Source organism: Aspergillus vadensis (genome assembly GCF_003184925.1).
Source record: "Aspergillus vadensis CBS 113365 unplaced genomic scaffold BO88scaffold_9, whole genome shotgun sequence".
NCBI lineage: Eukaryota > Fungi > Ascomycota > Eurotiomycetes > Eurotiales > Aspergillaceae > Aspergillus > Aspergillus vadensis.
The window spans coordinates 68,861-95,284 of record NW_020292047.1 but is presented as its reverse complement, the minus strand read 5'-3'; the positions used below and the strand labels follow the sequence as shown (position 1 = coordinate 95,284).

General features: G+C 45.7%; 11 protein-coding genes and 2 non-coding genes across 13 annotated transcripts; 5 read left to right on the top strand and 8 right to left on the bottom strand.

The window, feature by feature from the left end:
* Positions 1-1,040: 1,040 nt before the first annotated feature.
* On the top strand, positions 1,041-1,322 carry BO88DRAFT_424749 (uncharacterized protein; the record flags this gene model as incomplete). The annotated part of the gene is made up of 1 exon (XM_025708766.1): positions 1,041-1,322. The coding sequence occupies one exon, from the start codon at positions 1,041-1,043 to the stop codon at positions 1,320-1,322; it is 282 nt and encodes a 93-aa protein (XP_025563570.1).
* A 470-nt stretch (positions 1,323-1,792) lies between these two features.
* BO88DRAFT_338597 (putative MFS monosaccharide transporter) lies at positions 1,793-3,707 on the top strand (the record flags this gene model as incomplete). The annotated part of the gene is made up of 7 exons (XM_025702986.1): positions 1,793-2,189; positions 2,242-2,395; positions 2,440-2,831; positions 2,881-2,963; positions 3,008-3,236; positions 3,289-3,386; positions 3,435-3,707. 7 exons carry the CDS (start codon positions 1,793-1,795, stop codon positions 3,705-3,707), a joined length of 1,626 nt encoding a protein of 541 aa, XP_025563569.1.
* A 3,698-nt stretch (positions 3,708-7,405) lies between these two features.
* Positions 7,406-10,167, bottom strand: BO88DRAFT_338870 (WD domain-containing protein; the record flags this gene model as incomplete). The annotated part of the gene is made up of 4 exons (XM_025703000.1): positions 7,406-7,665; positions 7,735-9,368; positions 9,440-9,564; positions 9,613-10,167. 4 exons carry the CDS (start codon positions 10,165-10,167, stop codon positions 7,406-7,408), a joined length of 2,574 nt encoding a protein of 857 aa, XP_025563568.1.
* Positions 10,168-10,934: 767 nt separating this feature from the next.
* Positions 10,935-11,018, top strand: BO88DRAFT_t131. The gene has a single exon. It is a non-coding gene; the product is annotated as a tRNA-Ala (tRNA).
* Positions 11,019-11,334: 316 nt separating this feature from the next.
* Positions 11,335-11,968, bottom strand: BO88DRAFT_480987 (uncharacterized protein; the record flags this gene model as incomplete). Its single annotated transcript, XM_025712174.1, has 5 exons — positions 11,335-11,580; positions 11,604-11,701; positions 11,762-11,877; positions 11,906-11,920; positions 11,959-11,968. 5 exons carry the CDS (start codon positions 11,966-11,968, stop codon positions 11,391-11,393), a joined length of 429 nt encoding a protein of 142 aa, XP_025563567.1. The 3' UTR covers positions 11,335-11,390.
* An 846-nt stretch (positions 11,969-12,814) lies between these two features.
* BO88DRAFT_424746 (uncharacterized protein) lies at positions 12,815-13,657 on the top strand (the record flags this gene model as incomplete). Its single annotated transcript, XM_025708765.1, has 1 exon — positions 12,815-13,657. The coding sequence occupies one exon, from the start codon at positions 12,815-12,817 to the stop codon at positions 13,655-13,657; it is 843 nt and encodes a 280-aa protein (XP_025563566.1).
* An 837-nt stretch (positions 13,658-14,494) lies between these two features.
* On the bottom strand, positions 14,495-16,463 carry BO88DRAFT_434692 (uncharacterized protein; the record flags this gene model as incomplete). Its single annotated transcript, XM_025709487.1, has 3 exons — positions 16,034-16,463; positions 15,835-15,972; positions 14,495-15,778 (listed from the first exon to the last, which is right to left on the bottom strand). The coding sequence occupies exons 1-3, from the start codon at positions 16,373-16,375 to the stop codon at positions 14,495-14,497; spliced, it is 1,764 nt and encodes a 587-aa protein (XP_025563565.1). The 5' UTR covers positions 16,376-16,463.
* A 939-nt stretch (positions 16,464-17,402) lies between these two features.
* Positions 17,403-18,035, bottom strand: BO88DRAFT_338820 (uncharacterized protein; the record flags this gene model as incomplete). Its single annotated transcript, XM_025702998.1, has 2 exons — positions 17,403-17,882; positions 17,934-18,035. 2 exons carry the CDS (start codon positions 18,033-18,035, stop codon positions 17,403-17,405), a joined length of 582 nt encoding a protein of 193 aa, XP_025563564.1.
* Positions 18,036-19,146: 1,111 nt separating this feature from the next.
* Positions 19,147-19,859, top strand: BO88DRAFT_424743 (uncharacterized protein; the record flags this gene model as incomplete). Its single annotated transcript, XM_025708764.1, has 3 exons — positions 19,147-19,266; positions 19,332-19,468; positions 19,526-19,859. The coding sequence occupies 3 exons, from the start codon at positions 19,147-19,149 to the stop codon at positions 19,857-19,859; spliced, it is 591 nt and encodes a 196-aa protein (XP_025563563.1).
* A 581-nt stretch (positions 19,860-20,440) lies between these two features.
* Positions 20,441-21,523, bottom strand: BO88DRAFT_452788 (uncharacterized protein; the record flags this gene model as incomplete). The annotated part of the gene is made up of 1 exon (XM_025710713.1): positions 20,441-21,523. One exon carries the CDS (start codon positions 21,521-21,523, stop codon positions 20,441-20,443), a length of 1,083 nt encoding a protein of 360 aa, XP_025563562.1.
* Positions 21,524-22,202: 679 nt separating this feature from the next.
* On the bottom strand, positions 22,203-22,289 carry BO88DRAFT_t119. The gene has a single exon. It is a non-coding gene; the product is annotated as a tRNA-Ala (tRNA).
* An 863-nt stretch (positions 22,290-23,152) lies between these two features.
* Positions 23,153-23,572, bottom strand: BO88DRAFT_386635 (uncharacterized protein; the record flags this gene model as incomplete). Its single annotated transcript, XM_025704790.1, has 1 exon — positions 23,153-23,572. One exon carries the CDS (start codon positions 23,570-23,572, stop codon positions 23,153-23,155), a length of 420 nt encoding a protein of 139 aa, XP_025563561.1.
* Positions 23,573-23,947: 375 nt separating this feature from the next.
* On the bottom strand, positions 23,948-26,407 carry BO88DRAFT_404139 (DNA topoisomerase 3). The gene is made up of 7 exons (XM_025706538.1): positions 26,204-26,407; positions 25,932-26,132; positions 25,689-25,867; positions 25,468-25,637; positions 25,098-25,420; positions 24,911-25,047; positions 23,948-24,864 (listed from the first exon to the last, which is right to left on the bottom strand). The coding sequence occupies exons 1-7, from the start codon at positions 26,291-26,293 to the stop codon at positions 24,075-24,077; spliced, it is 1,890 nt and encodes a 629-aa protein (XP_025563560.1). The 5' UTR covers positions 26,294-26,407; the 3' UTR covers positions 23,948-24,074.
* Positions 26,408-26,424: the final 17 nt, after the last annotated feature.

Sequence of the window (26,424 nt, the reverse complement as noted above, 5' to 3'; positions counted from 1 at the left end):
TCTGCTACTCCCTGATCTTATTGGGCGACAAAATGTGCAATAATTGATGCCAAGCGGTGATAAAGTGCCCCTGGACCACCACTATGGCTTGAAAGTCATACCAGAGACGAGTTCACCGAATCCCGACAAGTTCTGGTAAGAGCTCTATCTTGATATCTTGCGACGTTTTATAAGAATTTTGCAAAACTCCGTCATTATTGTGATAAGGGTATCTGAATGCCATACCCGAAACCGCTCCGTTGGGATATGCCGACAGCTGAGAACAACCGAAACCTTTAGATTCTACAAAATACGGCCGACAAAAGCCAGGAAACACAAAATTGTCTTATGCTTGCCTACGCGACGTGCAAAAGCGCAGAAGGTTCTAACACTATATGCCGAGATGAAGTAGACTCCTAACACCAGACAAGGGCTGTGCATATGATACTCACACCATGCAGCAGCAGTAGCAGTAGCAGCACAGGATCAGCAAAGCAGGACTGACAAGGCTCCTTATCACACTTTAATGTTAACTTTCGGAGGAGCCTCATCTCACCAGGTTCTTGGGATCATGGATGCGCCAGTAGGACATCTCAGACAGGCCCCACAGCTCCTTGACAACCGAGATGTATCTGCCATGAACAAGAGTCAAGCTACTCCTTAGAAAACCACTCCATGTCATTGTTTCATGGCTAGCTTGCCAAATTCGCAACAGTCTGACGGGAATAGAGAGCCTGAACATAGGCGATTGTGTGCGTTGATGAGGCTAATATCCCAAAAAACATAAATCTTGCGAGAGAGACCCTGATCGTTTACGAACAACAATGAGAATTTAATCTAGCAATAAGAAGATAGTAGTCACCTGGTTAGAATTCTGTCAACACTCAGCAGAATAGCTGGCAGGCTAAAGTGGCACGGGATGTCCCAAAGAGGCGAGTCGGAGTTGGTCCGCCGCGATGTTCTCCGGATTTCCTCAATCTGGCTGAAATCCCCACCCGCTTGGACCAAAATCCCCGGGAAACATCCACACCCCAGACCATCCACTCCATCCACTCCTCCTGATGGCCCAATCCGCTATCCCAGCTACTCTGTACCACCCGCTCCAGCTTATCGTTGGCTTCCCGGGCCCCGCCGATACCGCTGCTTTCTTCGAATCTCTAAGTCCGTACATGGAGTGCGTTCCCCAGACGCCAACCCCGGATGATGCAATGTTAGCAGCCGAGTTTCGCTTGATTACCGCCTTGTTTCCCTACACGACACCTACAGCACAAAGTATCATGCCGTCTCAGTTTCCACCTCGGACATTGGTCCATAATCCTTCGGTCTGCAGCTCGGCAGCATAGGCGCTGGCCGAATGACCGATTTGGACTCGTCCGCGTCCCGGTCTGGGGTCGGGTTCCCACCCATTCTCTCCAGACTTTCTCGTGCGGGTCCTGTATTCCAATGGTGTCCTGGCTTTGGAGTGGAACCGAGAGTCTGATGGCTGCTTGATGCCCTCCCACCCGGAATGTAACCATATTCGACTCATCGGGCTGGCACCGGTCCTGTGCCATGGGATTACTCCTCAAAATGGATGATCTTCAGGTGCAAATGGCACCACCGAGCTTATGGTCCTTTCTATTTAATCGTCGCATCGCCCCGCTGTCTCTGTAACCCTGCTTCCTGGTTCCACGTCTACCTGTACTGGAGGTGGCTGATCTCTCCCCAAAGTCACGCGGTCTCCGTGCCTGAAGTCACCCAAGTGAAAAGAAAAAGGTATTTTCCAGTATACACCCAAACGGTCACTACAACCGCGGATTCTAGAGTAGTCACCATGAGTGACCTAATACCATCATGGAATATTGTCCACAAATTGGAGAAGCGTAATCTTCTCATCGCTATCAATTGCATCGCGGCCTTGTCGATCCTGTTCTTCGGGTATGACCAGGGAATGATGTCGGGTGTGAACAACTCCAAAGACTACATCGACCTTATGGGATTCGGATATACCAAGGAAGTGAACGGAGAGCTTACCTCTGTCGTTACAGACAGTCTTTTACAAGGCGGAATTGTGTCTGTCTACTACCTGGGGACTTTGTGTGGTGCGCTGATCGGTGGCTGGATCGGTGACAAGATTGGCAGAATCAGGACTATCGCTTCGGGTGCGGTCTGGGCGATTTTGGGGGCGTCATTGCAATGCGCAGCGCAGAACCACAATTGGATGATTTGCTGTAAGAGACCCATAGATCCTATTTGCACTTAAGACTGACGTATGGAATACAGCCCGTTTTATCAACGGTATCGGCACGGGAATCCTGAATGCTATTGTGCCCGTCTGGGCTACAGAGACAGCCGAACATACCTCTCGTGGTCAGTTTATTGCGATCGAATTTACTCTCAACATCTTCGGTGTCGTAGTGGCTTACTGGCTCGAATTGTAAGTATACCTTGCTACTCCCGAGACTTGTCTAATTCGCATAGTGGCTTGTCCTTCATCGATGGCGGCAAATCCGCGTTCCGCTGGCGCTTCCCCATCGCGTTTCAGATTATCTTCTTGCTTCTCTTGTTTTTCTCGGTCTGGTTCTTTCCCGAATCACCACGTTGGCTGGTCAAAGTTGGTCGCGAGCAAGAAGCGCGTTACATCCTTGGCCGTCTTCGAGGAAGTACCGGCGACGATGCTGTCCGCGCTGAAGCCGAATTTCGGGATATCCAGAACGTTGCAGAAATGGAACGATCAATGAACCACAGCACTTCATACCTATCAATGCTCTTCGGACATAAGACAGGCAAACTGCATCTTGGACGACGTGTGCAGCTGGTCGTCTGGCTGCAAATTATGCAGGAATGGGTTGGTATCGCAGGTGTCACTGTTTGTACGTCAACCACAATATGACAGATACCGGACTAGTCTAACATGAGCAGATGCGCCCACTATCTTCAGCATCGCCGGCTTTGACTCGATGAAGAGTCAATGGCTTAGTGGTCTGAATAACGTCTTCTACATGGTGAGTACTATGCCTTCCCACATGGGACGTGGCTAACAACTCAGTTCGCAACGCTCGTATGTGTCTTCACGCTCGATCGTATCGGTCGCCGATGGACCCTATACTGGGGAGCCGTCAGTCAAGGAATCGCCATGTTCCTAGCAGGAGGATTCTCCCGCCTAGCCATCAATGCTCGGGACTCGGGAGATGCTGCTCGTGCCAGTTCCTTTGGTGCAGCTGCAGCCGCAATGATTTTCATTTTTACTGCTGCTTTCGGAGCCACATGGCTGACAGGTACATACCTAACTTCTTCCCCAAGAGCCACCCGCTAATCACACACTTGTAGTACCCTGGGTCTATCCCGCCGAGATCTATCCCCTCGCAGTACGAGCCCGCGGAAACGCCTGGGGCGTAGTCGGGTGGAGTATCGGAAACGGATGGCTGGTAAGTTCATCCTCCTGACTGCGAAGCATAGCTAACAAAGCCAACTAGACTCTTCTATGCCCCGTGATGTTCGGCGCTATTGGTGAGAAAACGCTATATGTTTTCGCGGCTAGTAACGTCATCGCAATCCCGATGGTGTGGGCATTCTACCCAGAGAGTAATCAACGTACCTTGGAGGACATGGATCTGCTTTTCGCGTCGGAGAGCCCATGGGTATGGGATGCAGAGAAGACGTTCAAACAGCTGAAGGCAGAGAATCCGGGATATGTGGAGGCGACGGCGCGAAAGGGTAGCGTGGTGTTGGAGCATGTGGATGTATGAAGCACACATTAATGACTGTATGTAAAACTCATTAGATACCTACTATCGAGCAGAATTCCTGCTGCAATCGAAGAACTTTCCCTTTCCATTTCTTGTTCTACTTGGCACCGCCTTTTGCTCACTGGGCGGTCCGAAACATAATATAAAGACAGTCTCGTGTCTTGAGTGTTAATAGTAATCTACAATCGCAGAAGACTTATCATGCTTGTACTATTTACTATTCCTTCAGAGTTCTACATAATAGGGCTATGAAGTTTAACCCTGATTTTTACAGACTATTCTAGCAGACATGCTACAGTGAAGAGTATTATTATTAGAAATCTACTGTCTTCTAACGGACTATAGCCAGAAAAACAGGTTGGTCTAATTTTTGAGGGTTTATGCACACGGTCTGATACTATTTCTGATTCCAAACAAGCTCTGCATGCGATATGTGAAATACATGAAGATATGCGAAATAGAAAAGAGAAGGGTTCAAAAAATTTCTAAAAATTTACAAATATCTAGAGTCCCTATAATCATGAACAACCTAAATACATGGTCATCTAGTATCCGGTTTTCTCTGAACCTGACACACAATCTCTGAACTTGTCGCGTGTAGTTCCTCTCCCGGTCAGCCAACTAAGTAGTGTCATACAAGAGACGCCTTCTATCACATTCAGATCTCTCAACCACCACCGCTTTATGAAATCCGAGATAAAATGTAGACATTATGTAGGTATTCGATAATAATACTACTGTTTTGCAGAAGCTTAGGCTGCGCTGAACATGGGTAAAAATAAAACATAAATGTTCAAGCTTTCATGATAGTATAGATAAGTACTGATCAGAAAAATCCAAAAGAATGGGGGAGGTTCTTTTGGTATATATTTTATCAATGCTGGAATTAATGAGTCAACAACTGTGAGATACATTATACTGAAAAGGGTGTCTCTTACATCGGTGGCCGAGTCGGGCTGGAACTCAGCTATAATGTTACCATAGTGTGCCTAGTTTAACCATTGCCTGTACTATACAAGCAGACATTGTGGAAATATTGGCTAATTGAGCTACATGTTCCCTAGAATTCAGATATTGCGGTGGCGTTATCCCTTACATCATACCTCCCTGTATCAGCCATGCCGTGCTCAATACTCTCAATTCTCTAACAACCTAAACAAACTTCTGAACTTAGCGAAGATACATCACCCTCTCTTGCTCATCATAGCGAAACCCTTCTCCTTCAGGTGGCACCTCAGCAGCGAAAGGGGTCTTTCCAAGATCGAGTTTGAAGAAGACAATCGGCCCAACTTTCCCATACTCCGGATAGACCCAAATTTCGTCATACTGCACACTCATGCGACGATTCCGGAACACAGGAGAGATCCATAGCAACTTTCGCCCTCTTTGGAAGATCCACTCTTTCCCGACCCACAAACTGGATGGACAATACATCTCAGTTGTTGGGGAACGATTCTTGACCGGAATGAGAACTTGCCCTCGATCGAGATTTAGATACCGACCATCATTTGAGAATGAGATTTCTTTGGATCCCAAGTATTCCTCTGCCAGTGAAGTGTAAAATGTGCAAACCCGTTCTCCAGTTTTGCAATTGATTACGACAATGATGAGCTCCTCGTGTCGTGAAGTTGGTGCTGTAGCAATCAAATCTGACCAGGCCGCCATTGGACCGTCAGGAAGATATAGTCCTGCCGCACATGGTATGTTCTCAATCAATCCCGTTGCTAGATTGTACGTAAGTAGAACAATAGTACAGCTGGTCGAGTTATGCGAGGCTGTACCAGAAAATCGCAGCGTCAGCATAACAATATAATCACCATCTGCAGAATAGATCAACGAGCCACAATGTAGTGAATCACTCGGAGGGGTACGTTCATTCACTTGCTGAGAAGAATGCCCGCTTATTTGCCAAACCTCAAGTAACAAACCGCGTGGAGGGAAATGATGATCTCGGACCCAAAGGGCAACAGCATCAGACTTCGGTGAGAATCCTAAGACCGGCTTGTCCGGGAGTTCTGTACGCAGGATGACCCTCTTCTTGTTTTTCAGGTCCCATATCTCGACGCCGCGTGAGAGGATCATCCCGACAAATTGACTGTCTGGTGAGAACTGAAGACCATAGATTTTCTCTGGTAGAGAAATAAATATTTCTTCAGACATTGCTGCGTCCAATACCCATACATGCTCCTCACCAAGAACAGCCAATTTCTCCCCGTTAGAGGATGATACGATCACGTCTCGTGTATGTCCAAGGTAAAACCTGGGAGACTGCTTTTCCAAGTCCATACTCAACAAATGAGCTGTAGGTTGATTAAGTGTCTTTGCCCTCCTCAGTATCAGTGCGATCAAGTTACCTTGCATCCAGAATTGGAGAGATTCGAAGTCTTCAGTATAAAACCGACAACTCCCCGTGTCTTCTTTCCGCAACATCGTGGTAGCATTCTGAGTATTCGTGATAACCTCGATTCCAAAGGGGTAAGTCATTTTGGCTTCAGGATTGGCGAGCTCAGTGTGGGGGCGATCAACTGTAATGTCCCATAGTCGGATTGCACTATCGAGGGTGCATGATGCTAATAGTGATCCATCATGGGAGAGAGCAATTGTGCCCACCGCGCCTTGGTCGCATCGGAAACTTAAGATCTGGGTGTGAGTAACTGAATCCCAGACACGAACAGTATTGTCCAGAGAGGAAGTTGCAAAGAAGCGACCGCCGGAAGATAAAGCCGTTGTATATATATCACGATCACCGGTCTGAGTTTCGCCACAAGCAATCAGTTTGGGACTTAGTCGTCCTGTTTTGGCATCCCATGTTTTCACCAGATTCTGATTTGATACCAGAACTCGGCACCCATTCCTCGAAACGCAGAAGTTAGTTCTCGTATATGCAGGCGCCTCACCCTCTACAATACACTCAAGTTCTGTGCCCGCTTCATTAAGCAAATAGATCTCCCAAGTACCTCTATTAGTACTCGAATAGAGCACCACAGCCTCATCATTGAACAAGAATCCAACCGCACATGTGTCGTAATCATCGTAATCTTCCCGAAATTGAGTAAAAGGTGCATAAATCTGTTGACAGTGGCGATAGTTCCACACTTCAACAGAATGGTCTGCCCTGGAAAATATGAGAGAGTCGCTAAGTGGAGAGAATGCAATACGGTGGATTTCGCCTTTACCCACTTCACCCAGAAAGTACTCTTCATCAGTCTCCAAATTCCATAGTCTGGCTCTTCCGTCCTCAGTCCCATGCGCTATTAGACTTCCATCTTGGGAGAATTCAAACCCAAACTTCGCCCCTACTTTCGTTTGATACTTCACCTTCCCTGTTTGAACGTTCCACAGCTTGAGATAATAATTGCCATCCCAATTGTAAGATGAAGAAGCACCTGTCTTTCCATCTGGGGAGAATATAATATTGTCACTGAATCTTCCTTGGGTTTCAATGACAAAAAGCTCCGGTGACCAGTCATCGTCCATGACGGGTTGTTGTGTCACCCATGAGGGTATGAGGTGTGAATAAATCTGTTTGATGGGACTTTTCATTGGACAAAATACGAGAGCGGATGAATAGACCTGCAAAGGTGCTTGCTCAATAATGTGCCGATTGTGAAGTAGAAATCTCCTCGCATCTCTGACAAGCGGGAAGTAATGAGAGTCCTGTTATGGGTTGTCAGTAAATACGAGGATATGGTTAGGGACTACGTTGATTGAAATACTCTGACAAGGTTTTGGAGAGCATTGAGTTGAGAAACACCAACTTCAAGCTCACCCATGAGGCTCAAGGCTTCGAACCAGAAGAGAAGCTTTTGTTGAAGAAAGGATTCAAGAATGCCCCCATTATCATTCAGCAGCTCGCTTTGCTCATCACTGCCCAGCTGCATCAAATGATCGATCCAATAGCGACACGCGTAACACAATGCAGCTGGTAGGAAAGTCTCCAGACTTTCCGAGGGAACATCTGATGGCGATGAGTCAGGGAGTATGAAGTCACAAAGATTTTGCTTGAGGCTCTTCAATGTTTCCATACATCTTTCAAACAAGATCAAGTGCAGCTGTTGAGGATTGATGTAAAGCTCTGGGGTGCTTTTGCAGCGCTCACGACTCAACAAAAGGTCGCGCAAAGAAAGATGAACTGGACGGATTGGATCATTTGCTGTCCGAACATCCAAAAGAGATTTGAGAGGCTCAACGCATCTTTGGATACGCTTATCCTTCGAGGATGGAGAGAACAAAAGTGCTTCTAAAGTGGAAGCTGAGGCTGGCTTGAATGTTACCATGATTGTCCCAACAATCAGTCGGAAGTCTTCGATCATGATTTCCCGCTCTTTCTTGGTTCTCGCATTCAGAGACAGCTTTATGACCCTGATATAAATGTTGTCCAACTTCGCCTGTGGGGTTTCGGCTTCGCTATTGTCTTTAAGAATTTGATCCAGTCGGGAAGAATAGTGGTATGGATCTTCCAAAAACCGACAACACGTTGAAGCATATACAAAAAGTCCATCTGACTTCTCCTTCAGCTTTTCGATGTTCTCTTGGCCTGGCCAGCCCTCTGGTATCGCGGATTTGTAATTTTCCCAAATTCTTTTTAACTCTGCTTCAAGAAAGCGAGTGATGTCATCACTCTTAGGTGAGATTTTATGAAGTGGCTGAGAATGGTACAGTTCGGGTGGCAGGCTCTCAAGAGCAAATCGAATGTGGGCTTCTGGGCGACTGGTGATTAGAAATCGAACCGATGGCAGATCTCTTAGGGAGGCCAACAGTTTCAACACAGTGGCAATTTTGTCTTGGTCCCCACACTCATCAAGGCTATCAACAATCATAATGAAGCGCCAGTGAGCTTGTGAAGAACTGGTAAGCTTATGCAGTGGCCCAGATATGAGATTAGCCCATTGTACCCGAAGTCCTTTCTCTTCGATGCGCGCATCTTGATCAATGGCATCAACAATGTACTGCCTTATGTCCGGCAAGGACTCTGCCAAGCACTGGGTCAGGGTTGGGAAAAGGTACTGGCTGTTGTTGCGTTCCGGCTCAAATTGATTGAAAAAGAAGCTTCCCCCTAGTCTGATATTGATATCAACAGGGCTACCGTCTGGCCACTGTCTGTCCTGAAGCGCCCATGCAATAGTCCGAGCAATTGTTGACTTGCCCGTTCCAGCCATCCCATGAAGCCAGAGCACTGGATTTCCATCGCCCTTGCACCAGTTCTGAAGCATGTCCAACGTCTCCACTTGGGTGTCTATGAGACACCTTGGCTCTTCAGCGTTCTTGTATGAATCGAATGGGGCCATGGCAGAGTACTTGAAAGCCCTCAATATTCGATCTCTCTGCTCTGACATCAGACGAGTCTGGTTTCTCAACTCCTTCTTGAGGTCCTCGACCATTTTCGAAAACTTATCGACTTTGCTCCCAATCTCAAAGATCATGCCGTTTGTGACAGATTCCAGGTCGCGATCGAGGCCATCCCTTGTTGTCTGTAGCTTATTCAGGCTCGTACTCCAATTTTCGTCTCCGAGGCTGTCCTTCAGATTTTCGAAATATCTAGCGGCTCTATGATGTCTGAAATGCTTTATGAGGCGGAGCTGGTAGATATATATCTGGGAATACATATCGACGAATTTGTCTTGGATGAGCAAAAGAAGATTCACCTTGTCAACCGAGGTCCTATAATTTGAATTATTTTTTTAGCAATTGGACTGTCTCGTATGGACGTATATCATCACTCGAGTGCTTACGCTGAGGTCATAGCGGCTCTGTAGTACTTGTCTTCTTCCACATAGCGGTAGCGCACCAGCAGAGCAGAAATGCCATCCAATACACTCATGGCATCCGAGTCCTGCTTTAAGATATTTGCGAGCACCTGCAGGGGTTCAGTAACAGCAAGGCAGTTTGAGATGGATTTACTTACTGGGAGAGCCACCATAACTCCGGCCCAGGCCAACGCAGCATGGGGATCAGCTGAAATGGCGGATGAGACCACATCTTTAACAGAAAGCACAACTCCGACAACCTTTCTCGCCAATTCTCCAACAATGATGTCTTTTCCATTGAATGACAAGCGAAATTGCTCTGACTGCCACACTTTAAGTTGTTCCTGAGCAAGGGCTTGCACTTCTTGCTTTCGGTCCAGGGCCTCATCTCCTGTATGGCCACCCCATTCAAGTAAAGCCCGAGTGTACGCATTGAATAAATCCGGATGGCTTTCTTGAACAGCATTGTAAGCTTCTTCCCATGGTTGTCGGGTCTGAAGCTTCTTCAATGCTTCATCAAAAGGGTTTTCAATAGGAAGAGAGGCATTCTGGGATTTATCATCGTGATGGACTTCTGTTGAAGGGCGCTCAGCTTCTGTCGCAAGGCTGCGGTCAGCATCGTCCGTCTCATCTTTATTGCCGGCGTCTACTACTCCTGCGCCCCGTCTATGTAAATGTGCTTTGTTTATGACTTTCTTATAGAGTTTCCTCATCCTGGTGCGATTGATAAAGGCAGACTTAGATGAATACTTAATAGTCTAGTTTCTGACACTCCGTATAAGAGGAGTCTTATCAGCCGGAAACATTAACCAATTTGACGAGGATGACGAGTACATGTGTGCATATGCGTAAATACCCAATAGCCCCAAAATTGGGCATAAGTTACAGGGGTTATTTGTTAGAGCGATAATATTAGTGGCCAAGGCGATGTGTTGGAATCCCACTAGCACCAACCACCTCTTTTACTACATTTCTTGTAAGCGCTTAGATGGCAACGAATCAAGCATACTTCTCTCTCTCTCTCTCTCTCTCTCTCTCTCTCTATACCTATTTTACGATATACTAGGTCTGGCCAAGGTTCTGACAGATTTTGGGAGTTAATTGGTGGAGAAGATAATACCTTAGTTATCAGGAACTTCCATATTGCTTTTTCCTGACTCTTGATACAGTAAGTGACAGCTCATCTGTCAAAATAAATAACCTACGGAGTACACAATCCGTAGTCGTACTAGTGTAATAACTTAACACTGAACATAATCAGGGTTAGTAGTAAACATATGACTGCAAAAGATTATTAATACATCGAAAGGTAATTGCAGATAAATCTCGGGAAATTGTAAAAGCTCTGGCCAGGCAGAGTAGGCTATTATGACAAAGTAACTTCTGGACGAAAGTCTATGTGTTCGCATTAAGTAGATATTATAACTAGCATAAAATATAATATATATTTTAAAAATCTTTATATTGCCACAAGAAGACTGGGGTTATAGCTCAGTGGTAGAGCGCTCGCTTTGCATCCTCGCAAGTATGCGAGAGGTCAAGGGTTCGATCCCCTTTGACTCCAATCTTTTTTGGAATTTTACTTTTCTTCCTTTTACCCCTTCCGGCTGAATAAATGGCTCGCTAGCAAAGAAAGTCTGGGTTTTTGTGTGGTTTTTCTTTTTTCTTGTTACTTAGAGGTAGAGCTTTTACAGGCAATATGTAGAGTAGTTGCAGACCTGGGATCCCCCTGAAGTCGAACTGAGTATGTCCAAGCCTCATTTATACTCTCAACAAGATTTATGGATCTGCTGACTTTACCTCTGCATGTTTCAAGCTCAGCAGAAGGAACAATATACCGAGCCATTAACCAAATTATTGCAGTTTTGTTTTCTGAGCTATTCTCTTGTAGATATGGGACCAAGCATCACTGTCTAATAGTGTGTCTTTGGAAGTCTCACGTTCTCGATAAAACTTGACACATCTTCATGTCATCTTTGGTATTCCCGTTTCTGTTGTCATTTAGATAACTGCCCTTGCACTTAAGGTAGAACACAAAGTTTGTCTCCGAGATAGGCTTCAATACGATTCCAATTGCTCTTTTCATTTTCTTCTCCATTCTTCTTCTTCTGTAGGCTCCGAGCTTTCTGGAGGCGAAATAAGAACATACCCAAGGACACTGTTGAAGTGCTTCTTTGGCCACTGATTATTCTGTATCCAGTAGTGTATGGAAGAACCTTTGACAGTTTGTATTAATGCTTGACCCCACTAGAGTAATGTCAGCCCTGTTACGCTTCTTCATTATATGAACAGTAACAAATGACATACCTCCTGATCAATGTTTACAGGATCCAAAACAGCAGAATTCCGCTGTTGACAAGGCTTTTTGGGCTGTCTATCTGAATGCTGTGGTGCCGGCGCTTTTCGCTTTTCATGCATGTTGGCTGATGGTTTGGTTTGTGGCTATCATACCCACAACGTCAGTGTCTGATAGTAGTATAGCAAATTGCTTGCATCATACATACTTCTGTACATTTAGTTGATGGTGAAGAAGGTTTTTGCTTCTCTGTGTTGGTTGATTTCTTCTGTGCTATGTCACGAATGCGATCGCTTCTTCGACAGCTTTCTTGATGGGGCTGTTTTATGCGAGGCATTTTGACTGTAGAGAGGAAAATAACTGAATCAAAATGAGTGTATCAAGACGAGCTTCTGGGCAGGATTAATTAAGTAAGGAACGATGAGTATCATCTAATGGCGACATGGTCGAGAATCAAATTCGGAAGTATATAGTATTGTCCAGAAATCGGTGAGAGACAGAGAAATACAACAGAGGTACAAAGCTTTTAGGACTTTTGCAGGTTGTTTGTTCTCGACCTGGGATGTTCCGGACCATTGCTTCCATCGATGATGTCGGTTCTTTCAAAGATCAAAGATAAAGGTTTATGGAATTAAAAGTAAGGAGATGGATTACGGGATCATCACATCTTGATAAAGGTGGCGTAGCCTGATAAATATGGTTTAATGAAAAGACAGATATAGACTCAAGCATACTCAAGTTAGGCAATGAAAACAGCCGATGAGAATTAAATCGAATGTGTCGTCTGGAGATCATTACTGGCAAGGTCCGGTATCGCCGAGGTCGCCTCATGCTCAGAAAGTTGCTCAAGAAGTGTAGTTGCACTGAGCTGATGAACGGCACACCCCGAAACTTCACGGATAACATAGTGTTGTCAATATATACTCTCTATCACTCATCATTATTTAAGGCCGTGCTTCACCCCTACAATTGGTTCTATCAGCCCACTCCCCAATCACCCTAAGCCTCACCCTTTATACTCACTTCTTTGTTCAGCTGCTCCATCTTAGAAGGATATCTTCACAATGCCTTCCTCATCCGAGCTCGCCCTCATCAGGAAGTGCCCTCCTACACCCTACAAGGACCTGCAAGCCCTAATCAAGGCCATTGCAGATTTACAACAAAGACTGGAAACAGAAGATGTCAGCCAATACCTAACTTTCAAAGATGTTTCTTTGAAAGACTTTCGATTTATTGAAAGTCATCGAAAGAAACTCGGCAGCGCAGTCCGTTTCACCTACTACCCTGAAATCAGCACCCTCGTACTCAAGGTGGTTACTAACACCACCGAAACTGTGCATGATAATCTCTACTACAATATATCGAGCAAGCTCGCTAACATGGACATCGATATCGATCAGTTCGTGTCCCTCGGAGCCTCAGAATTCGAAGGACCATGGGGCTCGATCAAAGAAGGGGACGGTGCCTTCAAAAACCCTGCTGTTCGATCCGATAAGCGGCACTGGCCTTCCTTCGTGATTGAATCTGCAGTGTCTGATGATTCTATGCCACGTCTGCGGCAGGATGCTGCATGGTGGATTGCAAACTCCGTTGGGGAGGTTAAGGTTGTCTTGATCATCAATGTGTTGATGAGAATCAAGTGTATCGTGCTTGAGAAATACGGCCCCGAAGATCAAAAGTCTCATAACACTAGGTCTCAGTCTAAGGGAGGCCCTAATGATTACCGGCCTGTGCTGAAATCCAGGACTACAGTAAATTATGGAACTGAATCACCCCATGTGGAGGGTGATTCAGTCGAGCTAAAGTTCAAGGATCTTATGGGAAGATCGAAAGGGTCATCTGAAGAGGATGTTGAGATCGGTCAAGCTGAGCTGTTGGAGCTTGCTAAATCAATTTTTGGGAATTGAAGTGCTGCATTATGCCCAATATTAGTCATTGGATGGTGCATTAGCAAGATGTTTGAGAGTTCAGGATAGCTGATACTATATAGTATTCGAATAAATCATGTGAGAGACATTCAGTGTAGCCAGGCATCGCCTGATTCTCTGCCACCTCTGCCTATGTGGTCTTTGACTACTACCTCCTGCCACCGCCAACCGGTGCCTTGGGATCTGAATAGATAATTAGGCCCGCCCCTGCACTTTATCTTCAGATCCTCTTATGAAAGGAGCATGCTAGAAGATTGTATTTAGGGGTCCGGGATTCACTTCCAGCAGCCACATTCCGTAGAGAAATTGAGCTAGCCGAAGATAGATGTGCTTTGTGATTGACCGAATGGGGTGATACATGGCTTATCAAAGCATATAGGTCAAGATACATATGTACTCTGCGGCTGGGTTGCAAATGATAATTGCTAATAACTAAGGGCAGTCTGTGTCAAATAGACAGGTCGTTTTCTGTGAATGCATACAGAGTCCAAAATGTAAATAAGAAATCAGCTTCGCCGGATTGAGAACATTGCTGCTTAACAGAGTACCTGTTTTCTTGCTCTTTGATTGACTGAATTAGTATATATATATCTCTTTTGTGCTGAATATCATGCCATACTTTCGCAATCTGATCCGGGCAGCGATTAGTATCCCCAAAACCATACCGTAACATATTAATAGGATAATGAGAAATGTTGACCAATTTGATAACACAAACTTAGGAAATCCGGAATGAGGACTATATGAAGAAGGAACACATAAGCGATGATGGTCAAGGTGTTGTGGGTGGCTATGAGAAAGAGCAGCCTTTCACTACTATCCTTCCTTCAACCTCTTTGGAGCTCTGGAGGCCCTTCGTTCAATGACTGGCTGAAGTTGATTACCACGCTTCCTTTTGGTATCTGTGACCAGTTCTTCGTCCTCTGGAAATAAATATTTGCCCCCCGAGGATTCTTCGTCCGTTGGGCTCTCGGGTTGAATCAGAGACTGGCGAGGTGCAATGTCCGAAGGTATATCCGGTAAACGGTCGATTGCAGAACAAAGTAATGCAAAAAATGTTGGAACCCAGTCATGGTAGATGGCCATTGAAAATTTGTAAGACCTCCATCTTTGCTTGTCTAATATGCTCCATTTTCCAATACAGACACGATAATATGAAGTCGGCTCTGCAGTTTCGACCACGGGAAAATGAGCGAATACTTGAACCTGCTCCTGATTATGACAAAAAGAAAAGCCAAGAATTCTCCGGTGTAATTCATTCTCACGCCCCAATAATTTAAAGAGCTCAACGACACCTCTGAGGCACCGAGTCAGAGTATGAGCATTTTGCCGTTCTGCAATCTGGAGATTTGCTGTAGTGGACTTTACTTCGCAAGCTAGAAATGGAAAAAGCATATCTTCTATACCTTTGCAAACAGAAGTCTCGTCAGGTCCACCGAGTAATGGCTTAAGCTTGCGGATCTGCTTGCTGGTAAATGCATGACGTGAAAAGCCCACAGCATAGTCTGGCCGCGGTGTTGGGAGAAATGACATTGGTTCTCTAGCCCCTACACTACGTCGTGTGCTTGGATCTTCATCGAGAGAAGCTGACAAACTCCAAGGCTGATTCATACTCTCAATTAACCTCGGAGTAGAACGCAGTCGACTCCCATAAATCTCGAGTACCGGTGAGGGAACAAGCAATTGACTGATCATTCGAGTGACCCCGATCTCATTTGCGTTTGACAAAGACTTCAGGACATAGTCCAAAGTATTGTCCTCGAATGCCGTGCCACTGGGGGTTTCACATACTTCTCTTCTAAGAAGATCCTGACATATCGTTTTATCATTCTCTGCAGCCCCAACTCCTTCATCCATGTAGCTGCCTTTAGACTTAAGGTATGTCTTACAGGCATTTGTAGCATAGGGGTTAGACCTGGCCGCTGTTGTTGGCTCGAGGGTTTGTGTCACTTGCGGAATGGTTGGAGGCCTAGAAGCAAGGTGGGTATTCAATAATTGGGTGTTAGGGGTAGATTGAGGCATTTCTTTTGGCCAAATTCCGTTGTTGATCCAGTAATATACAGCAGCATCCCCTTCAAATCGTGGACTTTCTAGAGGCAACTATTATGATATTAGTTTTGATCCGGTTCCAGTGTGCAGGAGTTATGCAGACCCACCTCTTCGTCAATATTACTATCAGGAACTGCTGGGTTCTGTTCTTGACGCCGCTTCTTGGACTGCGGTTCTGGGCTCAAGGATGATGGTTCTGGTGATTGTGTCTTCCGAATATTCTGTGTCTTGGTCGAGGGACGTATCTATAACAAACATAGAGTCAGTATCTTAAGGCATTCTAAGTGCGCAATGCTCACAGCATACCCTTTTATGCTGGTTTTTTTCCTGCTTGGGTTGCTTCCTTGTACTGGCTACACCCTGTGCTTCCTTTCGACGGCCACGTTTGGCTGCATTGGCGGTCTTTTGTGGTGCCCTCCTCTTCGATGCTCGTCTTGGTGTATTAGCTTGAGGCTTTTGTGTCCGTCTCGAACTTGGTTTCCCTGTGTTGTCTTGTTTCTTCCGTACGCTCGTCTGGACAAGAGTACTTTGCTGACGGCCTTTCTTTTTAGAAATTGAAGCTGGCGTCTCCTCTGTGTTGGCTTTGCTTTTCAGTGCCTTTTCAATGATGCGTATGCTCCTTCGACTTTCATGCTGATCTTGTTCCATTGTAAGCACCTGAAGTGTGATAGATTAATATTTGGATAGGGGGATCAGGAGGATGTCTCGGGATAAGCGTATGAGAAGAATGTCTTGGTTGCTGTCTAGCCATGAAATCGATGTATCTACAAATACGAAAGGGGCTTACTCAGAGTTTTAAGCCCCCAGGTACCAGGCAGGATGTGTTCGCAGTCTACAACCTTAACAAAGACTGCGTTAAACAAAAAGCCTTTTCTTACCCGCCCGTTCGGTTCTTTCATCCTTTATTACCAACACCGTATGTTTTCAAAGCCTGCTAAATAAAGTTATGTATGGTTTCATATTAATACGGTTTTGCCCAAGTAGCCAATAATGTAATAAGAGAATGGGAGAAAAAAGAAAAGAATATCCGATACGGAAAAACCTTAGTGGTACAAAAACCGCGCGGTGCGCAAAGCAAATAAGCAAACAGATATGGCAGACAATAGCAGCCGTCAGACAAATACGATTTTTAGTATTTACTACCAGCAGATTTAATATGGAGCGGATTGAATTATATAATTTATTCAATATATCTATCTATAAATGCTGTATATATAATAATAATGTTAATATTCTTATGTAATTTCTATTCAGTATTCTATCTAGTGTACACTGGATTTAGTATTAATATGGGCTTCCTATTCTTATTACTATGCTTAACATTAAAGATACCTATCTCTCTTCTTATTGCTTTGCCTCTTAACTCATTGTTTGATAGGCTGGAACGTACCTAGATGCTTGATACTTCTTAGCTATCTAGATGGCTTAAGATCTAGAGTTAATAATCATAATGAATATCTCCTTCAACCCTAGTTTTGACTACTCCAGAATTACTAGAGCTGCTAGTGATATCCATATCCTTGCAGCTAGTGTTAGTAAGGTATTAGAGCAGGAGGGTATACTATGCAAAGCTATTAAAGTTGCTCAGAGTGGGACTTCGGCTGTCATTGATGCATTTGTTAAATAGAAAATAGACAACTGTTGAATCAAAGTATCTACAACATCTCCCCATATTCTATGCCTGCTCATCCTTCGGCAACGCCCGACTACAAAACTCCCTCCACCCCTCAAACGGCAGAAACGGCGGCTCAGGTGCCTCCTCCGGATCCTTCCATTCATTCAGCGGTGGATACGGCGATTTATCAAAAACCAGCTGATAAGCATACGACTGGCGCCACGGACGCACCGGTCCCGCTGTCCGCTCGAAGGCTGTTTTGAACGAGCCTTTTTCCAATCGGACGGAGTATCTCTTAGGGAGGAAGGCGGCGTCGATGAGATTCTCTTCGTTTAAGATGTAGTTATCTGTTGGGCCGCGTGTTGTGATGGCGCGTTTTGTGAGTGTTATCTCTAGATCGAAGTGCGCTAGAACTTGTGCCTCTGTTTGAGAGGTAGTGTCGCTGTCGCTGACGGAAATCTGGTCGAGTGGCTCAGGGCCAAGTGACTTCCATTCGGTCTCAGCAGCGATCCACGCGTTGAATATATGACGGAGAATTAACTGTGCTTATTAGCAATATTGAGGGGTGTCTATAATATTAGATAAACTCACTTCGCCCGTGCCGTTCTCGTAAAATATCATTTGGATCTCTTCTTCAGAGTCTAGATTCCATGTTCCACAGAGGATGGAGAGCGCAGTGTCGGTTTTGCACATAGTAGATGGAGATTGAGGGAAATGGCTGTCTTTCAAAATTTCTGATTAAGGTGATTATTATGAAAAATAACATTTCAGTTGTTTTTATTCAGGGAGAAGAAAAGAGAGAGGGAGGGAGATGGAGAAAGATGAGATAATATAAGACATGGGAGGGGTTGGTTGCTAATGATTCACAGGGTTCTTAGTAGTCTTCGGACTATAGGTGGGGTCTGACCTGAACCAGTAGACACAGCCCAGCTCAACTAAATTGGCATTATCCCACCCTTTACACACTTCCATCAGTTCCACAAAAGGAAAACCTGTTTCTAAGTTGCAGATCAGTAGCTCGCCCTGTGGCTGTAACTGGGGCCGTTTATCAGGGTCCAGCCTTTTCGGTATGGACCAGCCCCCAAGCCGCTAGTTTCAGGGTCTCAGGAACGCTTCAGCCTCGAAGGTAAGCCTTTAGGGCTGTCGAGATGGGGGCTCTGACAGGTTGGCCCCCAACCCGCCCAGGTGATCGACCCTGACATGTGAATATCAACTTATAGCAGGCTCAACCACGCAAATAAGTACATTTCATCAATACCAACATGATGTATGAATTTGACTGATGTTTCTAAAATTATTAAGAACAATGTTTTGGACATATAACATTGTTTTTTGATTAAATGGCAGGTCAGAAAGACCTACCATATTACTATTCGTCAAGGCTTCTAACAAACCCGAAAATGTCCTCAGCCAATGAATGTAGTAAAATGGCAGGATGCAGATATCTCACGTAGGATTCAAATATTCAGGGCCCAAATAATATTTCCCTAGTCGTCGTCAAGGCTGACTTTGATTACCCGTATGTTTAGTCAATACTATAGCTGAGCTATATACCTGAAGGATTGAAGGATTGGCCCCCCTAGCCCTGGGGGATGGGTGCAAGCATGCTCTTCACGTATAGTATAGCTGTGCTAAGAACAATCAACCAGCCAGGAACATTCTGATCCAAATTGATACTATAGAGCTTGACACAGATATAAGATAGCGAAGATTTCTCCCAGATATCTCTATCATCACTCACAACATAACCATTCGCAATCAACTTACAAGTCCAAGAGATCTATTCTATCCCCAAATTTCCAAAATGCACCTCTCAGGCTTTACAAGCTTCCTTGTTGCGACATTGGCTGCCTGCAGCGTAGCCTCTCCTGTTGACCTGGGCAAACGTGGAGAAATCACCGTTGGCTTCCGCCGTGCTGATAAGGTAGACCTTTTCTTGATATCTCACTAGTCATTATGTTCAGAGCTAAAAATTCCCCTTTGCATCAGACTCAAGCCGAAAAATACAACAAAGAGGGCCTCTACTTTGACCACGGTCATGTAATGTGGGGTGCCCAGATTGGTAAAGGAGTGTACACCTCTCCTTCCCGTGATGAGTATGAGGCGCTGGCTGCTCCTGATGCCTGGTATGTGACACAAAATAACACATATCCTATGATTATCATGCTGATATATTTTTCTAGGTACTGCGTCATCAAGGCAGACCAAGCAGCCTTCGACAAAATCCCCAAAGTCTGGATCCCCGAGAAGAACCAACACAACCAGAGAATGTGGAACCAGAAAGACGAGAAGCGAATCGACGAATACATCGAAAGCCTTCACGAGAAACCATCGAGCTCTCTCCGTTTCTCGATCATGCCTCATGGTAGAGATCGCAGCCGTCAGCAAATGCTGATTGTCCCGGAACTTGCTGATAAGAAGCATTTCACCATCCACTGCTATGAGAAGAAGGAGGATGTTAAGGAGGGGCCCGTTCATTATGATAGCTGGCATCCTAAGGGTGAGAAGGGGAACTAGGCTGGTACTTATTGTGGCGGGGTGTTTTGTATGCTTAATCTAGTGTTCCGAGTGTCTTCTGTGGGTGTCTGTTGTTAAATGGTCCCCCAAAAACCATTTCCCTCAAATTGTCATGGTGTGCTTGTACTTCCATACCCATGAGAAGGAACAAACTTTGGATAGGTGCCCATGATATTTGATGATATCAGTAGAGTGCCCTTTAGGTTCTTGTAATATTATAGAGAGACTGTCAACGTGTTATTCAGCAGGCCAAAACGAGATATCACGTTTATGTGGACAGCAGAAGGAGAGATAGGAACTGCTGCATTTCGCCTCGGGCTGAGGTTTGACGGCAATCTAACGGATATAATAATACCCCTAATCTAGCAGTAAGTAGCTATGCTCGATGATCTTCAAGATGTAGGATGATGTTATATTCAACACAAAGTTATTGAACGGGAGACAAACGGATGATGTAAATTCTATTCCTGATTAGGAAGGTGCGGCTCGTCTGCAGCCTTTCTATACTGTATGCTTCATGGAGAATTAGCGAGAACACCAGTCCCAAATATTCGGCAAGCTCCTAGCACAATCTAAATACACTAATAACGCAGTGGCCACAACCCCGAGTTATTCAGTCGACGAACATCCCACATCATCAACCCAATCATCCTATTCCCCGGGATATGCCAACTATGAGGCAACTTGAGCCCCGACTTCTGGAAATCAAGCTTATTCTGCACCGCAAATTCCTTAAGCCTCTCAACGAAAGGATCAATAACACCACGTAAACAATCAGGCTGGGGCGGAGGACTCCGAGTCGGAAACGCAAACTCAAGCCGAGATGCATCAGGCAACTCAGTAACAAGCGGATACCACTTCTTCCAATTCACCCACTCTCTCCACCCATTCATATTCAGATTATGATTTCCATTGACCAGATTCAAAAGACACTGGGACACTGTCTGAATCTCGACACGGGCAACCCCTGGAAGCAGATCCCAGGTAGGAACCTCGGGCTGATACTGGCCGCGGACGCACACAATATGGCCATCCACGGGGAGGATGTCTCCCTTATGTAGCACAGAATACAGTTGCAAATGCCACAAGGCGCGATAAACGCGATATTCCTCTTCCCATGAGGGCTGGCTCAGATCCAGTTCCTTCATTGCATGGAACCTTCCGTTCCAGTAAAAGTGGGCTTGTAGCAGGCCCCCAAGGAAAGTCAAACACGCACAAGCTAATCGTTGGATATTGGCGGCGATGTGTATCATTTCCCATAATACGGCTCGGGATATAGAAGTGGGAGGCTTATGACGGGCGAGGAGTTCTGTTAGGCTGCGTCGTTCGGGCTCTCCTTCGTTTAGACCACTTCTTCGGAGAGAGGAACATCCTTCACTGAATGGTTCCTGGAGCTCTTCTGGGGTTAGTTGTTTTAGTTCGGTGATTCTCCAGAAGTGGCGGTATAGATGGCCCTTTGTTATAGGGTTACCCTTCAGGATGATGTCGACTATGTGCGTTGCTGCGGGCTCTGTCCTTTCGTTGGGATTCTTGCCTGGTTCGAAGATCTCCTGGATTCGTGGGGACGCTTCGATGAGGTTCTCCAGTGTCACCCAGTCGGGGATTTGTCGGATGATGTTGCATAACACGATGTAGGGAACCCTTTTGATGCTAAAGGGGTCCATCGTGATGGGTTGATCTTGCGTGGGTTTTTCCAAAAGCAGGGAGGGGAGCCCTTGATTGGGGTAGTTGAGATTTGTTCGCCTGTGTTTCGCTCTCTTTCCCTTTGGATACATAGGGATTACAAGGCACCTATATAACTCCATTTGGACTGATCGGTCTACAGAGAAGCTCATTCCTTACTTTGAATGAGGCCGAGAATCTCAGATCGTAGGATTTGAGATTCTGCAACTACCAGATAAAAACTAGGTAGCCTGATGGCAGTTCCCAATTAACCCTGAATGTGTGCGTCTTACTAGACGTGGATATCTTCCGACCCTTATTTGTGTTTCCCATATAGTAGAAGCAGGAGAGGCTGGCAACTTTCATTAAGCGAACTAGCTGAATCAATAGATGATGCAAATTTTCACTCTGCATGACCTGCCCTAGTTTGTAACGTAGCTTTCCTGGCCAGAAAAGACACACGGTAAGAGTATATATAGATAGTGCTCTATCAACGCAGTGTCTGTTATCAATAAGTCAATATTAAACTCAGACCAGTTCAGCCACATACTAATTCGAGAATAATTGCAGATTGCCAAGAAAAATAAATACAGCATCCTTCAAAGAAGAAAGTAAGCAATAAATAGAGAGAAAATTAAGGAAATCCCCATCTTCAGTGAAGGTGGTGGTGGAAAAAAAAGATGGAGTCAAAGGGGATCGAACCCTTGACCTCTCGCAGTTTCGCTGTAGGTATGCAAAGCGAGCGCTCTACCACTGAGCTATAACCCCAGTTTGCTGATATTTTTGATTACATAATGTCACATATACCACCACTGTTTGATACAGGAAGAACATATCTCCTATTATTACCGCCTGGTCGTTTCTAAATATATAGTGACAAGCCTATATTGAAAGTTATTTAGTCCGCATTTCAATATATGTGTAGCCCGAATAGAGACCAACCTGTTTTCTCTAGCTATACAGTGAGTCGTGAAGTGATCAAATAAGTAGCATGTCAGGCAGATATATCTTCTCTAAGCACGATTTGGTACGTACTCGTGCAAGTTCCCTTTCCTGCCACATAATTGTAGAATAGCGTTCTTGTTCCTGAACCTTATTCCGAGAAACGTAATGGACTCTGGTGGCTATATCCGATTGCATTGTCTGAGCGCAGTAATATTTAGTTACTGCTTACCCCCGGGTATGACCAATGTCCCATTCTAGCTTAGCATCATCCGTCGCAATGCACGTGTTTTATCTAGCTGTCTGGTATTCTATTCGAGCCTGAAGTACGAGAAATCACTATGAGTTCAGCCTATAAATGACGGATTACCCCTTGTTTATAATTGATAAGCTAAAGGCACATCCCGCTATTAAGCATTATCACCAACTTATCAAAATGGCTGCTGATAACCCTTGACTGGGACTTTACGACAACAGGGACGTATGTGAAAAGAACTACTTGCCTAAGCAACGCTTCATTGAAACATTAATATGGACAGACATATAATCCAAAAACCCTTTGGTAATAATACTCATGGGAAAAACCCGTCACAATGGATCCTAAAACCCACTTTCCAAACCATGAACTTCTCACAATTCCAGGTCTCGAAGGACCATCTCCACTTTCTCAACTCTTCTGAGCGCTTTTGCTAAGCGCAAGACCACTTCCCATCATCCCTATCCCCAGCCCAGAGGAGAGATGTCTCAGACGAGTTACTCTCAACGTCATCCTGCTGCCCAAAAGTCTCATTCAATCCCACACCACCCTCTTCCTCGTCAACCTCAGCCTCAAGAAGTGATTGAACGGCACCCATGAGCAACGCATAATTGGTCTCCTGGAATGGGCGTTTGTCACGCCACGGATATGGGTGGTCTGCTATGTGAGATGCCAGTGGTTCGAAGACGGGCTCGTCGAGGAAGGCGAGGGCGTCGGTTGGTGCTGGTTCTGGACTCTGCGCTGGTGCTGGTATGTTGTTGAAGTAGATAGGATGCGCTAATAGAGTCCTGAAATACAACATGACTGTAGTGGATAGCAGGAGGAGAGTGAATGATTGATTGCGGACATCCATGGTGGTAGCTGGGATGAGCTTGGAGACCAACATTGTTGATAAGTTGTGGTAGATGTGGTAGATGAAGAGGGGTGGGTGGATGGGAGAATGAGGATGAAGAACGTGAAACGTCTGAGTTGAAAGGTCGAGGTATCTTTATAGCTGTCCTTGGCTTGTTAAGTTGTAATCTACTAACCTTTCTCAGAAGCGGAGTCGATGTGTCTGTTTTCTGGATGGAATTTGAAGGCGGCATGTACCGTAGTTTTCCCGGCAATGCCAAATTCGATGTATACAGAGTGCAGATATGTGAACTTTGCTGCGCTCGATATATAGTACAAAACATACGTTTGGATGTGAGTTGCTGCTGCAAAGAATCAAAAAACTGGAAAGATTTGCGCAGGGACCTGAAGTATAAGGATGAGATGAATATTTCCAACGCCAGACGGGAATATACATATTATTAAACTTCACCAGCCAAGGGTATCATAATCAGTGCTCGAGACTTCAATCTTGTTCAGCAAAATTAGGAAGTTTCCTGTTCATTCAGGTACTTTCGACAGGCATCCTTCAGCCTATTGATCCGCCGCTGCGTGTGCACAAACACCTCCCGATACATGTCAAGACTCTCCTGCACAACCTGCTGTCGTGTCCGCCGGCCGGCGCAAATTTCCCGCATGCGCAGCTCCATCTCCTTCCGAAGGAAAGGTTTGCTCAGGGAAGGGCTATCTGGTATACCGGCGAAGACATTATCATATCCTTCTACCAGAGCAATGCCCAATCGGGTGGGGATCAGTTCTTTAACTGCATTTCGACCGCTCCCACGCGAATGGACGGCAACGTATTGTCGTTCCTTTATTTTTGCAATGTGCTCCGCCATGGTAGCATCGGTACCGATTCCATTGGCGTCCATCAGGCCAATCAGTTCCGGTTCGGTGAGGTAATTCGGAGGTGTGGTCTTGCCGTCGAAGATCTTGGCTTCAGTGGGTTCGAACATTTCACCCATCTGGAAGTTTGGCAGTTGCTGACTACTCTCCCACTTATCGTAGACGTAGACATCTAGATAATTCCGTTCGAGAACCAAGAGACCCTTGGCGTGGAAGAACTCGTCACCGTATTGGATCTCGACTTCCGTCGACTGACCCTTGGCATCCTCGGAGCAGCAGGCAAGGAAGCGACGGACGACGAACTCGTAGACTTTCTTCTCGTCAGCCGTAAGAGCCGTGGGTGCGACCCAGCAAATGGGGTGTATAGGTGGGTGGGCTTGATCGTTGTGTCGACCTGATCGTGGAGTCTTGAATGCGCCGTCCAGCAGACTTCAGATGTTAGCAGCGAAGAAAGGCATGTCTGAGGGATGCTTACTGTCGAGCATATTGACCCCAGTTTCCGTCCGGTAGCTGCTTCTCAACAAGCTTTTTCAAGTCAATGCCCTTATCAAACTGGTCTGTTTCGGTACGTGGGTAACTGATGAAACCCTTCGTGTATAGGGCTTCCGCGACCTGCACTGTGTAAGCCATTGCTCGAACATATGGCATACCACCCGGCTTACCTTCATGATTGTCTGACTGTCCATGCGGAGATATCTACTTCCCATCATCTGAAGGTCCACTGTTGTCAAAGGTAGAGGTCTCCATTTGCTGGTGGGCTTTTGGGTGACCTTGGTGACTTTGGCTTTCTTTGCCATGAGACACCGCTCGAGCATCACCGTCACCACAGCTCTGTCAAAAAGATGAACACGTTTCCAGAGGAAATTGACCTTGATATCGTCCCGGGTATGCATAACTTTGATTCCCCAGAACGTCTCAGGCTTAAAGTTCTTGACGCGAAGATAACGATCAACTACAAACCCGAGTGTCGGGAATTGACAGGATCCTGGTCGGTTGTTAGTAGTGTTCGTATAAGGAAGGATAGAACCATACCATAGCTTATAATAGTATCTTGAAGCGCTGCAGAAAGAGGTTTCAACTGAAGCGTTTGCAGACGAGTGAACGCCGCACCGATCCGGAGATCCAGTTCGATTCTGGCCGCAACAGCGTTTGCTTGGAGGTCATCAAGTTCGATCAGTGATCGAGCAGCATGTAGCACATGGCTTTACCCAGAAATTAGCACTGCAGTTCATCTGAAAAGGAGGAGGTCTCACGCTTTTTCTGTATTGCTGAACCTTGCCCGTTTGATGACGATGCGAGCGTTTCCTTCCTTTGCCTGCTTCCGGATTTCCGTTCCTATATGCTCACCTTCTCGATCACAGTCTGTCCAGATGAAGAGAGCCTTGCATCTCCGGGCCTGTTCCTGGATGTTTTTCGCAATGGCTACTTTATCCTGCCGCCAGGTATTAGCACGGGTTTTATACCAGACCTTCGTAGGGGTGAGCAGCAATGCATACGTCAGCCACAGACTCGTGTACTGGAGCTTCGAATAGAGCTGATGGGGGACAGGACAGCCATGTTCTATATTGGCGTTCAAAATCCAGACCAGTTAAGTGTCCAATGACGCTGGTCATGGTCACAGTGCAAGTGCCCCAAGGGCCACCAAAATTGAAATCGAATACATAGTTTTTCACATATTGGTTCCCTCGGATGGCTATCTACAGTACAGCTACTTCAGCAATCGTAACCCTCAGGAGGTATTGGCAAGTCCCGGCACCGAGCCACTTACTGTTTGAAAGGAGCCGCCGGACAAGTGCTGGGCCACGGCTTTAGCAATGGCCGGCTTTTCTGCCACGCACAGCACCCTTTGCGTTGTCATGGCAATTGCCTGAGTTGATCAGGAAGGCTAAGGTGTGCCCATGACCAATGCTCCCTTTCAGAGCGCAACCGAAACAAAGAGTGTTGACCTTTATGGCGAAGTGACAGGGATCACATACTAATCATCTACTT

Excerpts from the sequence above, each read along its gene's own strand:
- BO88DRAFT_404139 (XM_025706538.1), bottom strand. The coding sequence starts at position 26,293 with ATGACAACGCAAAGGGTGCTGTGCGTGGCAGAAAAGCCGGCCATTGCT. Across the intron at positions 25,421-25,467 it reads AGATACTATTATAAGCTATG|GATCCTGTCAATTCCCGACA; the intron begins GTATGGTTCTAT and ends ACAACCGACCAG. Across the intron at positions 24,865-24,910 it reads TGGGGTCAATATGCTCGACA|TCTGCTGGACGGCGCATTCA; the intron begins GTAAGCATCCCT and ends TAACATCTGAAG.